The 16,290-nt window shown below is 37.8% G+C and overlaps 1 protein-coding gene across 1 annotated transcript; it reads left to right on the forward strand.

Annotated features, from left to right (window-relative positions):
* The first annotated feature begins 373 nt into the window (after positions 1-373).
* Positions 374-14,369, forward strand: LOC136797632 (NEDD4-binding protein 2-like). The gene is made up of 21 exons (XM_067054218.1): positions 374-462; positions 982-1,602; positions 2,338-2,425; positions 2,832-2,894; positions 3,272-3,327; positions 3,544-3,632; positions 4,045-4,121; positions 4,408-5,041; positions 5,183-5,254; positions 5,544-5,656; positions 5,821-6,728; positions 7,389-7,474; positions 7,955-7,988; positions 8,486-8,665; positions 8,884-8,909; positions 9,455-9,567; positions 10,115-10,466; positions 11,583-11,707; positions 12,702-12,805; positions 13,157-13,268; positions 13,664-14,369. Exons 1-21 carry the CDS (start codon positions 396-398, stop codon positions 13,707-13,709), a joined length of 3,966 nt encoding a protein of 1,321 aa, XP_066910319.1. The 5' UTR covers positions 374-395; the 3' UTR covers positions 13,710-14,369.
* Positions 14,370-16,290: the final 1,921 nt, after the last annotated feature.

A 16,290-nucleotide genomic window follows, 5' to 3' on the forward strand; every position in this document is an offset into this window, starting at 1 on the left:
GACACCAAACAGATCTGCATTTCTTACAGTGTAGTCTTTATAACTCGAACCTCTCCAACTCGAATGTCTCTTTAACTCGAACAAGTCTTCTGGTCCTTTCAGTTACCAATGCCTTATAAAGCAATGTCCATAACTCTAAATTTTCAAAATTCGAACAAATTTGTTTTCCCCAGCTTATTCGAGTTATAGAGATTTCACTGTATGAATTTTACTCAACAATGTCGACTGGGTGACGCCCCTTTTCGTAGTGACGCAACTGACGTAGGGATTCTTCTAAGTCTTACGTCAATTTTTTTCCTTCTTCAGCCGTGTAAGGGCTTCTTTTGTTTCCTCAAAATAGAAACGGTAAAAAAAATTGTTTTTTGATTTTCTGTTGCTAAAATTTTGTGAGAAAAATGGACCCGCCCCGCAAAGTGCAACGTATTACGGTGGTACGTTCACGACGTCGTACAATTGTTCAAGGTTTGTTATATTCTCTCTATATTCTTTTTTCCAGGAAAATGAAACTAAGACAAAAAAAATAAATAGCTACAAAAAACGTTTGAAAAAAAATAAAACGGGGAAGAAAAATAGCAATGGATAGTGACAGTATCAAGAAGAAAAATGAACTTAAAAAGAAGTATTATGAATTATTTCATGGGAAAGTTGATAAGGAGATAATTGATGTTGTACTTGCAACCTGTGAATATAATGGTAAGCGAAGGTTAAAGGAACCTTGGTTACATTATACCTGAATCTAGTTGATTATACGTATTGCTAGACCTACTATTTTTATAGTGTTACTGGATTTCATTTCTCTCCCGAAACGAGTTCACCGCTAGCTTTGTATGTTTTAATGTTCGTTTGAGCTATCAATAAGTTTGAAACTCTCGAATAGCACAAAATATTGAAGACAAGCAAAAACGATCTTTTTCTTCCTGTTCTTGAAATTTCTACTCTAAGTAGATTACATCTAATCAGCCCTCTGTTTATTTTTTTTAGAGGAGAAAACCTACCACAGTCTCATCGAGATGGCTGGAGATTCATTGGACATTCTACCACCATCTAAACCACCGGAACCGGTCATCCAACAACCCAACATTCACCTTACTGGTCATCTAGAGACTGACGGTGCACGTCCCATTAATAAAGCACCTTCTAATCTTTTCGAACAACTATCTGGTCCTGCACCACCGACCAGTTCCCAAAACCTCTTTCAGTCACCGAGTTTCCCAGACACCAGTAATCCGTTCCGATCATCTCCAGCTGCCACCGGATCACTTTTCAATAACCCGATTCCAACACTTAACCAAGTGCAATATCCAATCGGAAACCCTATTCCGACACTTCCACAGACCAGAAATCAAATACCTACCCTACCTTTCGGAGGTGGGAGCCCGCAACAGCCTAGGATTAGTACCTCTCCCTACTCAACACCACCCGGCCTGTTTCCCAATCCACGAGCACTCCTTCCTACACCACCACCATCTACTAGCGATCCAATTATGATGATTTCACCATCATGTCAACCTTTTCAACTCATTAGCCATCCAGCAAACGAAACGATGAAACCAACTCCTGCTAATCGACCAGTACCTGCACCAAGGAAGAACATCCCTCAAAGTAAGACGAGATATTCTCAGTATCAACCCATTGTGTTGTTTTTGTGCTCCCAGATTTGGTTATACAAACTGCAGTTGATGGACAGTGTTTATGTTTTAATACATGATCCAAATTCTTTTTAATTGATCCAGCTTTGACCTCTTCCCATATTTTGGAGTTGTTCGAAGATTTTTTGAGCACTAGCTTAGGTGATATTTTCTTTATTAATACCTTCTCTAGAGTAAAAATCCGGTAAGGTTTATCAGCTTAATTCGTTGAGTACCACCGGTATCGTATGAGTACGCTCGATTTTTTTCGGTCCTGTACCGGTAGGTCTATACCTCGCGCGACCCATGTCATGTTTTTTACCCCGTCCGAATAAGAAAGTCGAGACGAGATTTACATTTTTATTAGTTTCGCGCATCTGAAATCAAAACATCATTTGAAAATTCCACGTGGTACTAGGGATCCAACCCTTAAGATCTGCGGCATCTTTCGTGGGGTCGCGATTTAGGCCTGGCAAAAGTTTTTTATGGCAAAAAAACGGACGCTGTAGGCAAGACACCTAACCCCCTAAAATGAGTAAAACATTGACGATGATAGGTAAATATATGATATGTTAAATCCAGAATTCCTTTTCACGTATTTTTAACCCCGTCCGAATAAGAAACTAAGTCGTGATTGACATTGTTTATAGTTTGGGTGTTTATAGTTAGGTCAGTGGCTATACCCAGAATTCCTTTTCACCTTTTCCAGGCAAGACAGCAAAGTATCACGAGGTTGGTACTCTATGGTTGGTTTTAATGAGAGGATTACCCGGTTCTGGTAAATCACATCGATCAAGGTTTGTTGACTATTTCTAAGTTATTTTGTGTTCAGTTGAGATTATCCTGGTACAGCTTACTGATTGAGACCTATATTTTTAGAACGAGATACCTTATCGGGGAAAGAAATGTCGGGGGAAAGTGACAAAAATTTTAAGGAGGTGACGAAATTAAAACCCTCGTACTCTACCGTGCCGAATTAATGCCCCCCCCCAGTTATTTAATTTTAGAAAAATGTTCGGGGTCCCCCCCCCCCATTGATTTTTGAGAGCAAGAAGACTGGCAGTGTCCGGTGAAATAGTCCACGTACTTGTCTAAGAATTTCCTTCTATTCTGCTCGATCGACTCTAAACTATTTAATCCCCAAAGTAGCCCTTAGCCCTTAGCCCTTAGCAACTACAGACATGTATTATTTTCTGTTTTTAGGGAGATAGCTGGAGGACGTGGTGTAGTTTTATCTACGGATGACTACTTCATGAATAATGGGAGGTAAACGTTTTGTGTAAACCTTATTGAATAATTAGCTGAGTTAGTAGCCGGAAATAAGTCTCCGATGTGTGTTTTTCATTCTTTACGAATGAACTTAGCTTGCTATCTCTCAATAATCTATCTATTCCAATCTTGTAAAGTGTGATTTCATAACAGATATCCATTCTGATAAAGAAATGTAAGAATTGATCTGAAGTCCACTCGCCTTAAAGGAGGTGTAGTAGCCTCGCAGCTGCTATCTTACATGAAAACAAAAGTGTAGCCGTAGCGAACGGTGAAAGCATGCCAAGCGTTGAATAAGCAGAATCTGCTCGTTAATCGGGTGAAAATGCGTCTTACTTATCACCTTAAAAGCGTTTTTTTTCTACTTTTTATAGGTATGAGTTCGCTGGTGAACGGCTACCTGAAGCACATACATGGAATCGCTCTCGAGGTTAATAATAAACTTAAATTCCTTCCAATATACCCTCTGAGACAATTAATGACTACCAGAAAAATTAGTTTTGACACTTACCAGGCAATGATTCTTATTTACTACCTTCAAATCCAAGGGTTTTTTCCACGTTTCACTTCTTTTGATTACGTAAAAGGTGTAAAGCCCTTTAAAGTTTTTAGACCTCTTCAATATATTATCATCTTAAATTTTCAGCACAAAAGTCCATGCAAAGACGCCTTTCGCCCGTCGTCATCGATAATACTAACGTGGAAGCTTGGCATATGAAACCTTATGTTGCTGACGTAAGCATGCTTAGTTTTCATTGTAATGATGTAATGGTGCACATAGAGAGATCGTTCGACTTTTAACACGGTTGTCAAAATGTCTGACGTTGTATTGACGTCAATAAACCCTCCCCTACATCCAATTAACATCCAATCTTCCTATGGAGCAGACATTATGCTTTTGAGCATATTCATCTGATAAAAATACTAAGGGAAGAAATTTTGGTGGATTTACCCAAAGTCTGTCAAATAAAGTTCGTTAAAATTTTTTTTTATTGTACTGTATATCCGCCAAATTAAAATTTCCCACCAAATTTTTTTTCCAGCCATCCGCAAAATTAAATTCCCCCTGAAAAAGCTTTTTTGTCATCCTCCAAATTAAATTCATTTATATACTCCTTTATTGTATCTTTTCTATTGATATTTTTAGGCGATCAAATTTGGATATGAAGTTGACATACATGAAATGGATACGGCATGGTGTTTCAACTGCAGTGAACTTGCGAGGTGACCAATCCGTTGCTCAAACCCTGTCAAAAGCTTTTTAGTTGTTATTGAGAACAACACCTAAAAGGAAAGCTTTTAAAACAAATACCAAGTTGATTCAGAAATGAGAGGATTTAGTAACTTCCCCTATAACGAATTTCTTCTTAGAGTTTGACAATTCAAGATTAAGATTAATCGATTTTGTGTCCCTTTCTGCCTTCACTTCTATTAAAAATCGAGCTGATCTCAAAGCTTTGTTTTATTATATCCCACTCGCTCAAATTATGAATTAATTTTCTTTTTCCAGGAAAAATAAGCACAATGTCAACAAACAAACAATTGAACGTTTGTTAGAAAAGTACGAGAAAAATATCACAAGTGATTTCCTAAAATTCTGGGTATCTACTGGTAGCTGCCCTTCCAAAGAACCGCCTCCTCAGGATGTCAGGAACTGTAGCCAATTGGAAAGGGAGGTGCGCAAACGAAATAATAGTGGTAGTAGTAGCAGTACCAAACCAAGAGATATCCCACAATTCCAGGTGTCTGCAACTGACGACAACACAAACTTAGGTGATTTGTATTTTGATGGGAATTACATGCCTACTGATCCTGATTGCCGAGAGATTGCCGGAGCTTCGGATCCGAAATATTCTCAATCGCCGCTTGTTAGTAGAAGGAATCGTTCAAAATCACCACGACACCAACACCGCCACCAACGTTCTTCATCTCCGCCCAGGCGGAACAGATCGAAAACTCCCCCGCGTAGAAATCGCTCGAAAACTCCACCGAGACGCCGTCAATCAAAATCACCGCAGCGTAACCATCGTTCGAAATCGCCAACCCGCCGTCTTCGCTCTAAAACTCCGCCGCGACGTAAACGTTCGAAATCACCAGGGCCGTCCAAATCGCCTGGCAAAAGTAAAGAACCTCTGAAAACGCAAGTAAGTTCAAATCTGAACTTTGCTGCTTTAAAAATACTTGCAAATCACCAGAAACCTCATATTCTTTCTGAGATTAGAAAACAAACTAACCTATTTAAGGTTTAAGAAGCCCATAATACAACTTTACACTTGAATTTCCAGGCTAAATTACCAAGCACAGGGGGTGCTATACCGAAAACACCGTCTAATGCCAATTTAGACAAGATAATTAAGGTAAGCTTTATTTCGTTAATACATTAGGATGTTCATTACTCCACTGTATAATAACACACATATATCATGGTTGGAAAGTCGGGTTGTTTTCTTTCAGCCAGCGAAAATAGAGCTATTGTATCATATTTTCTTCGATCGTTTTTTCATTAACGAGGTGATTGAGGGGATTGGAAGTCATCGTTTAAGAGAGCTGTATAATATACCTTGCTACCTGAGGCTGAAGTTTTTCAAGTAAAAGAGTTTTACTTTACCTTCATCTTCATTAAGTCTTCTTTTTCTTTCTTCTCAGGATTCTAACGGGAAACCACTGACACCAAAACAATTGAATATCCGTGGCAATCTTTACACAGCTTTTCCAACCGCTGACAAAGCCACGCTGGATAATCTACTTGAAAGTTTAGCGTATGATCATTTTCTTCCGTATTATTTTCTTCTGAGAAGTTTGACACCACTTTTGACAGCTTCCTTATTCAGTTTTAGCAGCTAACTTTGAATTTCTATTTTGGGACATCCAGACAGCGGAAACGTCATCCTTCTCTATTAATGCTTTCTTTGTATCTTTTTAGTTTCAATTTCGAAGCATGTTCAAATTTTATTCGTTGGTCGGGCGTACCAGAAGCAGCGCCCAAAATCATCACGGGAAGTGGAAACACGCCCAACAAACAACCCACGTCTAGCCATCAAATTCAAAGCTCGTCCAAAGCTAAATCAAAAGACACGTCCTCTAAAAAAGATGATCAAAGCTCAGCAAGTTCATCCTCTTCTACATCAAAAGCGTCGACAAGTTCAAGTAGTTCCCTTGGCAACGATTTTAATGATCCACCACCAGTGAGTCGGCTGGTTGAAGGTGCAGAAAGCATGGATACAGAGTTGCCAGACACGCCTCGATCGAGCGGGAAGCTCGTTGAAATCATAGACTCTTATAAAGACTCCCGTCTGCTTTTGACACATAGTAGTACGGACAACAAAGCTGGTAGCGAAACGATTACTCCACCGAAAACGGTCAACGAGGAGCTGAAGGATTTTCAAGAGTACAACTTGAAATTCTTGTACGAAATTTTCCCCAACATGAAGAAAACCTGTCGAAAGTGGTTGCGTCGATACAATGGTGACTTGATGAAAACGTGTGATTACTTGTCTCGATTATCACAGACTGATCTGCCGGCAAACGAAGATGATGATGATATTTCTGAAGACTTTGAAATGATCGATTTGACTAATCAAGACGAAGATGACGAGGACGCCGATGACGACGATCTTATAGTGACCGGCGTCGTTAAGCCAGGAGCCGCACCCATGACTTCAACTTCTACAAATAACAGACGCGGGAAGCAGGTCCTGGGATCGGCTGGCAAGATGTTCCGTTTTGAGGACAACCAGGAAAGTTCGAGCGATGCTCTAAAAGTTGCCATCGATAAATCACTTGCCATGGACATGAAGAATAAGTTTGGAACGGCTGATGACTTCACTGATGGTATGAAAAATTCCGTAATAACCCCTGTCCACTTTTTAACAACTACAGTTGAGTCTCTTTAACTCGAACATTTATGACTCGAATGTCTCCTTAACTCGAACAGGCTTTCTCGTCCTTTCAGTTAACAATGCCTTATAAATCTTTTTCAATAACTCGAAATTTCTTTAATTCGAGCAAATTTGTTTTCCCAGCTGGGCTTGTTCGAGTTATTACTCAACTGTAGTTCGAAAATATGCAATCGTGTTTGTCTTTGCCATGACAATAATATCAGACAAAATCACTTTTAAATTTAGTATTTAGGATTAATTCAAGTGGTCTACTGCTCTCCCCCAATACATCTTACATGCCAAGACCCAAGTCATTAGATAACAACTTTTAGTTTTGAGCATTGAGTTTCAAGCCCGAAGGGCTAGAGGCGAAACTTTAACCCTTCTCAGGCAAGAGAAATTGAAGCCACTTATTTCCCATCGGATTGTATCTAGCGGTTCCTTTGTTTTGGAGGACTACATTTTTTGAAATTTAGCGATAGATTTTAGTTTCAATCCGACGTTTGATTAAAAACTATGTGCGGGCGTATACTCCATACAGGAGTCTCGTCATTAGCCCTTCGGGCTTGAAACTCAATGGTTTTGAGATGTCATTATGAATTCTTTTTATTAGGTGACTTACAATATGATGATTTGATTTTGGAGCTCAATGAAGATGCTGCGCAGCAGATTTACCAAATACTGACCAAGAACTTGAAAGTAAGATGGACATAATATCCAACTTTGTTCTATCCTGAATTGGGCTTTTTCAGAAAAAAAATTTACCCCCACTGTTGAAGATATTGATTTTTCGAAGTATCGAACCTCTTGGATTTTATTAGTAAAGACCCCCTGGATATACTCCTTTATAAAGATGCTTACCCCTGGATATCGTATTTTTTACTTGAAAAGACACTTTACCCCCTGGATATCCGCTCCCTTGTAGATATTTAACCCCCTGGATATCAAATATCCTCAACAGGGGACTATTTTTGGAAAAGCCCATTCCATCAATCCTCTTAATATTCGAACTCAACACTTTCCCCTCTTTTCAATATCTCTATGGAATATTTTGGACAGCCATAAGAGATCTACCTTCTGTTTCGAACCCCACCCTCTCCCTCCCCCGGGCTCATTATGCAATGCCTTAGCTTTTGTAAGTCTTTTGTGATGTAACCTTCCTTTTCTTTTCTGTACCAGGCAAAGAAACGAAAGCTTGAATCTATTGACAAAGGTATAATTTCGATTTATTTTCTAAATGCTTTCTCTATTATTTTTGTATCTTTTTAGGTCTAGTTATGAGCAAAATAAGAAAAAACCTCTATTACCCGAATTTATCCTTGACACGAACATGCTTTCTATCGTTCTTTCAGTTAACAATGCCTTAAAAACCTTACTCCATAATTCGAAATTTCTTTCAGTTTTCTTCGACTCGAGTTAAAGAAACTCAGCTGCAGTTGCTGTTTTGTCTAAACATCAGCAATCTTTTACTTTAATCGGATTAAATTTCGCGAGCCAAAATAATCGCGAGATTTTCTAGATTTAATTTCGCGAGTCAGGGCTTTGAAAAATTTCGCGTCGATTTAATTTCTCGAATAAGCCTGAAAACAGCTGAAAAATAACCATTTTTTGCCAATTAAAAGCAAAAAAGTTTACCCGATTAAAGTAGCATACTACACTGAGTATTCGTATGTGATTTTAATAACATTTTTTGTCAATTTTTTGTTAAAGATGAAGAGTTTGCCAAGCGACTTCAAGAAGAAGAAGACAAACAACAGAAGCCCGCCACCGCCACCGCCTCACCTGCCAAACAACAACCTAAAAAGATGAGGAGAGTGGACATTGATACACGCTACGCTAAAGGTCAAACAGCACAATTGTTCACTCCAAAGTCTGCATGGAACAAACAAGGTATAGAAATAATTGGACTTCTTCACTTCAGATTTGTGTTAGTGTAAGATTTTGAAGGCGTTACCCGGGCAAAGATATTCTAAGTATTGGTGATGAAAATTATTGATTGAAATTTCAAGTTTTCTTCTTTGCCAATGGATTTTTTAGGATTCTCCTTGCAATTTGCAAATTTACTGTTATTAATTATCTTGTTAATTACCTTTCTTTTCAATTTGTAGACCAATCATCGCTCACGCCAATCGAGGTAAGGTGTCTACTCCTTTCAAAAATAGCTGGAAAGTTTCTATTCATTTCTTAGCTTTTTTTTTCAGCTATTTACCATAGCTTTAATTAGGTACACTGTGGTAGGTATAAGCTCTAAAGTAACTGGTAACATGAAGTTGGTGTAGAATCCCCGGTCAGTTTTTGGTTTTGAAGAGCTTTCACAGTCTTTCAGGCATTACCAAGTTAAGTTCTTCGAATTAAATTTCTCTCGCCCATGGCGTTCACAAAAGAAAAGGTTATAGACTTCTTACAATCCTGGATCCACTTTACTTAGAGGAGGTCTATCTAAAGAATTCTGCGTTACTAAAAATAGACAAAAAGAACGACATATTTCATAAAGAACGACATATTTCGCCATCCACAACCCCGACCGAAAGTGACTGTACCACCACTACAGATTCATTCCTCTTCGTTTATCACGGAAATTAACTGCATTTGGTTTAAAAGAACGACAAATTACGCATGCGTGTTACAATTTAGGATTCTTTAGAGGAATAGACTGTTAACTTTCCTCTTTTTGTGCAGGGCATCGGAGGTGGGCAGTTGACATTAGAAGAAGTGAACGGTCGTGAGGAATTGTACCGCATGTTCCCTGGTGTGAATGAAGAGGCTCTTGATCAATTGCTCGAAGCTAACAAGTATGAAAGTTATTCATTTCGCTGATTAGATTTTAACAATTTTAAGTCTTGGCGACAACCTAGTTTGTGTCTACTCTATTGTTTTTGTGTCAACTTTTGCTCAAGCAAGTTATCGTAGATCCTACCTGTCTAAAAAGCCTATAGAGTTTGAAACAGCTTAGGATCATTTCTCATGTCCCGTGACAACAATCTCTGCAGTGGAATTTTTTGGCTCCTTCGAAAGAACAATGTATGATCCGCTCTCATTTGAGGGCGACTATGTCAGTTAGGCCCGCCAAATCTTTCATGGCCTTAATATTTGATTGTACTCAACGACGAAAAATGATTGATAACAACAGATGAAGCATGAAATTCTGAGCTACAACATATCCCTTACAAGGAACAACATACAAGGAACAACAGCTTAAAATTCTGTCAATTCGAGTACAATCGACGTCAAAATTCGTCTAAAATGCTAAAATGCACTTAATGTGACATGATAAGCGTGCTTTAAATGGTCCTATTTCATCTTGTGTTTTAATTTAGCTCTTTCTTTGCTCATTTCCAGTTACAATGTGGATGCTGCAGCCAATATGGTCACCTCATCAACAGGTGCCGTCCGTAACCGAGACCTTCAAGCTGACATCAACGATCCCGCATGGAAGAAAGTCACCTCTCCACCTAAAAAAATCCGCCCTGCTCAAGACACGCCCGACTCGCCCGCCGCCCAAATCATTCCCGTTAATAATAACCAACAAGGTGGTTATTTTCAAAACATTGCAGATAGTGAAAATATATCTTACCAAGACTTGAGGGCGGAGGCAGAGCTGTACGCAGGCATGCGACGCGAAGCTTTACAGAAAGCGGCTGAAGGTTACCAAGCTAAGAATGCTGGCGCCGCTCAATATTACGCTGATAAGGTTAGTTTCCAAGAGTTTTGGTATCTATAAATGACTCGTTAATACAGTTGATGCTCTCTCATTCGATTTTCACTGGTCATTGTCCATTGATTAGGGGAGATTATCGAATAGTAGAGCGTTGTTTATGAGAGTTTCTTCTTGATGGTGTAATCGTTACACATTTTTCAAATACAATTGACGCTCTCTAGTTCGATTTTCGAGGGGAGTTTGGTTTTAATCGAATTAGGGAGTTTATCGAATAAAAGAGAGAGTTTCTTGTTAACGATTTTCAATATTATCGAATAATTGAACGTATCGAGTTGGTTAACGACGAATTAGAAAGCGTCAACTGTACTTGTCTTTACCTTCTCGGGAAAGAATTCAATGAGAGTTTTTTTCGATATAGTCTATAAAGTCCATGTTTTGTTTTCACTCGATCATGTTGTATATTCTCTTTATATGTCCTTATTATTTTAAACGTACTGATCGAAACTATTTTTCAAATCTTAGAGAAATGAAAATTTTGCGATCTGTATTAATTAAATATTGCGCTGTTTTAACCTGTGTAGATGCACGACCAGTTATTTAAGTTAAGAATGACAAGGTAATTAACTGCTCACAGATTTCCTGAGAAAGTTTGTCCAGTTTTATGGTCGTCTAGTCCACCATGTTGTTTTCTGTTTTATACAAATCCGGCTGTTGATACCAATGAAGTATAAGCCTGAGGGCTAGAATGGAATCTCTATGGTAGGATTTGAAGCCACTTAAATCCTACCAAAGTTGTGCCTTGAGCGGCCCGTGTGGTTTTTATACAAATTCCGGATTGAAAAAAGTATTTTCCGCTAGATTTCAAAAAATATACCACTTCAAAACAAACAAATTACTAATTCCCATCCGTCATAAAAAATACGGCGTATATTTTAAGGCTTCACTTTTTCTTGCCTATGAAAGTTTAAAGATTCGATTCTAGCCCTTCGGGCTTATATTTCATTGATTGATACAGCCAGAATAACAAGATGAGGAACTAGCCAGCTCTTCAACTGAACACAATTTCTTTTAAAATGGGAAGCCCGATCCAGTCAAGCGGTTAGAGATCAGTGGTTAAAATTATACTGATTTCTGTTCGAAACTTTTCAGGCGAAAGAGCACGAACGTAAGATGAAGGAAGCGCACCACCGAGCTGCTGAACTGATGCTTCAAAGAAGGTTTGATCCTCCTCCGTTCAAACCATACGTCTCCAATATTGAAGAGTGGAAGTTAAAGTATTATTTACTTTTAGACAGTTTTGTTTTCAGTATTCAGTATTCAAGCTTTTTCCTTAGTTAGTGGACTGTATCTATATTGTAAATAAAATAGACCATTTCAAGGGCGTAATAGGCTGTTCCATACAATTTCCATACATGGGGTGGACGAACCTTTTCAAGGCAAAGAAAGAGTTTTAGAAATGTGTGTATACCCCCTGGAAAATGTCAAAATTAGCGAAAGAACCCTTGGAAAAATTCTTTTCATATCATAGAGGGTATATGAACTAAAATCAGTCTTTTGCCCCTGGAAATTTTGAAATAACCTTTTACTTCCTGAACAAACGAAAAAATACTTTTTATACCACACCCGGAGGGGGGTTTGGATATAAGTGGAATGGCGCGATGAACGGAGGACGGTCTTGTTTACGGATAACTTTTGGTCACATGGCCAATTCATCATAGTTTTCTGACTAATAAAACTGGCTAACATTGACGTCTAAACCATGTTCATACATTACGACTCTGGCCTGTTTTCGGGCAAATATAGGAAAATATGTTCATAAAAGCCATTATCGGGCATAATTGGTGTAAACACTGGATTCGTAATAGCTTTTGAACATGGTTTTACTAGACAAGTTCTTGACAGACATTTGACCTTTGCAGACTTTTCAATGACCGTTCATACTTATAATTGACTTGACCTAGACCCAGACACGATTTTGACGTTAACTGATACTACCGTGGCTCCCACGTGGACTCTCTGACTAATTTCATATCGATGATACATTACATATCCATACACATAGTCTAGCATAGCATTTAGAAGTAAAACAGGTTAGGTTCTTTGAGTTCAGATTGCGTAAGTAATGATAGCCTTCAAAAACGCGATGTTTACGATATTTATTAGATTTTCTGATTTATGGAATATATGCAATGTTTCAGATGTTTGCATTTATTTTGACTGAAACCCTCGAATCCGGAAGCAACCAACTTTATTTTTTGATTTTTTCAGGAATAAGAAGTATATGAGAGATCAAAAGGTTATTGATTTGCATGGACTTCACGTCGGAGAAGCAATAAACGCCCTCAAAAACTTTTTGGAAAACGCACAAATGAGTAAGTTTATTTGTATTCTAATGGTCGTCGTGAACGATGTGTAACTGCGACCTCTAAAGATTTTTGGTTGATAAGTATTGCTGAGAGGAGTCCAAAATATAGTTTATTTATCTACTCTTTCAAACATGAAAGAGTGACTGGGATGATTTGAAGAAAACTCCAAATTGAGGACGGTAACAGTGCTGACGTACCAGACCATAATTCTCAGTTATTTTAAGGATTTAGACAAGTCAAGAAACTGCAGAACTAAATTGCAGAAAACACGGCTATCTAGAAATCCCTACTTTGCCCTGTTGTACATTTTCCATCCATTCTATTTCAACGGACGTTGTTCTTTCTTTTCTATTACAGTAAGTCGTCACAGAGAGGTAGAGGTGATCACAGGGCGTGGCAACCATAGCATAGGAGGTGTATCTAAAATTCGAAATGCCGTGATCAATTATTTAAGGCGTGGAAATTTCAGGTACATGCTCTTTATTGCAATTTAATACCTAATAATTTACAAGATTACGGCCAAGGTTCAAATATTCGAGATTTATTTGAAATTTTTACATCATGTTTTGTTAAAATGGCCATCGAACCTAACCCTGTCGACAGACTGAAAAAGTGCTCCTCTCCAAAAGTACGAAAACCATGAAAAGTAAAAAAAAATTCTCAGACATATTTCAAAATAACTTTTTACTAAGGTCTTTTCCATCAATCTTTCCTCTCAAAGGGTGGCAATGATACGATGGTCTAGTGGTCCTTAGTGTTCCTCTCCCCGGGAGTCCAAATTTTTTCGCAATGGAAAAGTAATACAAAGTACGATGACCTTCCTTACTCTCATCTTTTATAATTGCAAAACTTTTTTTTCTTTAGATATCGAATGATGAATGCAGGTGGTTCAGTTGTCATCGAGATTTAATACCCCACCTTTTTTATGGCTATATTTATATCAGTAAGTTTAACGAAAAAGTAGAGAAACTTTTCTGCATCTCATTTTTCATTGATTAGTTTATGAACACTGAAATGTGTAGGTGGTTCTACTTTATTTTCGTGTAAGGCTGCATTTACATGGTCTTAAATTTTGAAACTTAGGCAAAATTGGGTACAAGGACGTGCCGCTGGTCAGGGTCCCTTTTTTAAGCTCTGAAGATATCTGACAGTGTTCCAAATTTACTAATTTTCAAGATGTGTATCGGACAGGGTCAACTTTTGGTAATTGTTGACAATTTCAGGCTGGAAATTAGATTTTTTTTTAATTTTTCGTCTACTTTTAGTCATTTTGACCACTTTTCAGGGTGAAAATGGGAAAATATTTTTGATTTTTCTTTCAGACAGGGTCCCAAATTTACCAAATATTCATATCTCACAGGATCCATTTTTCAAACTCCAGCGGCACATCCCCGTTGACTGTCAAGGTTAGTGCCCCCCTCCTCCCGGGTATTGATTTGTTCATTTAGTTTTTTGGTTGGGTGAGGGTTGTATATAATCGTTCATATTATTGTAGCTAGCCAAATCGTTTCGGTTAATATTTTGTGTGTGGGTGGACTCAAATATACTACTAACATTGCTTTTACTTATGACTGTTATAAGTTGTATTGCATTATTTTTTATTGATTACATATTATATTTTGATATATTATTGTACAAAAAACCAAAACTATATACATATGTTTCTATATTTTGTATTTCTAAAGCATAAAATCTGGATAGGTTTATTTTGTATTTTACGACCAATTATATATGGTTGACATGTCTGAAATAATATTAAACTTTGGATATAAAAAGGAGACAAATTTTACTTGAAGATTTTATATACGTTTAACAAATTGACTTCGTTATCTGTGTTGGACATTACTTTAAATATTTTCTTTTTGATATTTCAGTAATCAGTATCTACTTCAACGAGGGAAATGTTTCCATACCCCTGTCTCAGTTTTTTTTCTCCAGTGGTATTAGAGGTCTACCGGCTCACGCGGGTGTATTTCAGATTTGAAGATTGTTTTTGTCGAAGACAGTTTGCTCACGTGTCAAAACAAGATTGTTACTGCCTTACTCTATCTAATGGCGAAGCATTTCGGCCTTACCACGTTATGTTTTCTGAATAATGTTCCCCTTGAAGTCTTTATTCCATTCTAGTTATCAATTTCAAGTTGTCAAGTCAAATCATCATATCACGGCTACGATCAAGCACTCTCTCTTAACTTTCCTTCAATTACTGAATTTGCAAGGTAAAGAATCAAGGGACTCAACAAAATCAACCAAATCATTTTAATCCTTGACAATCGTCCATGGAATACTTGGTAACCCGGTTCGTCATGTTTCTGATACTTCCTTATATGTCGTACAAGATCCATAGAATCAGCCATCCGCTTTAAACAGTGATCATCCGGTAGTGTCGAACAGCGGACTTCAAGAATCCGGGATTGTGTTTCTTCAAGCTCTTCCTCGACGCGTAGCAACCGATAATACAAAGTTGAAAACAAAATGGCGACCTCCAACACGTACTTCAATAATTGTGTGAAAAAGTCGTAAGCAGCGAACACATAAAATACTTCTTTGGTATCGATTTTTACCAAACTTCGAAGCATACCAACGGCAAAATAGGCGTATAAAGTGCCCCAAGTAACAATCACACTAAAAAAGACTTTTAAGTACAGTTTATTGTTTTCACTGTTGTCACTTATGGATTGATGTATTTCAACATAGCCTTGAAAAGCGTCATCTAAAGTCCCTTTGTAATCAGGATTCTTGATGGCTTTACAGTACTCTTGTACTTGGTAACGCTGTAATAATCCACAATAAATGAGATAAAAGAAGAAAGGCATAGATGCAATGCGTGTGTATAAAATCACGAACATTTCACCCAACTCTAATTGCCAACTTCGCCATTTATATTTCTGGTTGATAATCATTTCAACAATGAAAGGTGAGAATTTGACCAACAAAGGAATGAGAACCAGAAGAATCAAAGTCACGCTTATCAACTTGTTCATTTTCTCATCAATCTCTTTCAACTTCTTTTTCATCTCTTTTGATTCTTCGTAACTGGCTTCTTTGCTATATTGTAGCCTGGCGGATATCTCTCGTATAGTGTTCGGATGTTTAGCAAATAAATAGGTACCAGATGTATATAAAACAGAATGGCGCGTCATCCATAAAGTCATCACGAGCGCTGTCACGATCTTACTCAGGAATGATAAATCATCAGATTCCTCCTTAAAAATTTGAACGAAAAGCATGAAATCAAAGCATAAAGCAGCTACCATTAACAAATTCGATATCAAACGAAACAGTTTAAACAGACGAAAAGATCTATAGGAAGAATATTGTCGAATGTCTCTTTCAACGAATTGAAAGGAATAAACCATATATTTATATGTCCATGTCTCTTTGAAGTCAAAAGTTGGTATGTATTCGACTTCGAGGTTTTCGTTCTCCAATGGAACGTAAACCATTTCAAAATCTTCGCGTCTTCGCACCGACATTTTGCTCGGAAAACT

This window comes from Clytia hemisphaerica, unplaced genomic scaffold (assembly GCF_902728285.1).
Source record: "Clytia hemisphaerica strain Z4C2 unplaced genomic scaffold, Clytia hemisphaerica genome assembly, whole genome shotgun sequence".
Taxonomy (NCBI): Eukaryota; Metazoa; Cnidaria; class Hydrozoa; order Leptothecata; family Clytiidae; genus Clytia; species Clytia hemisphaerica.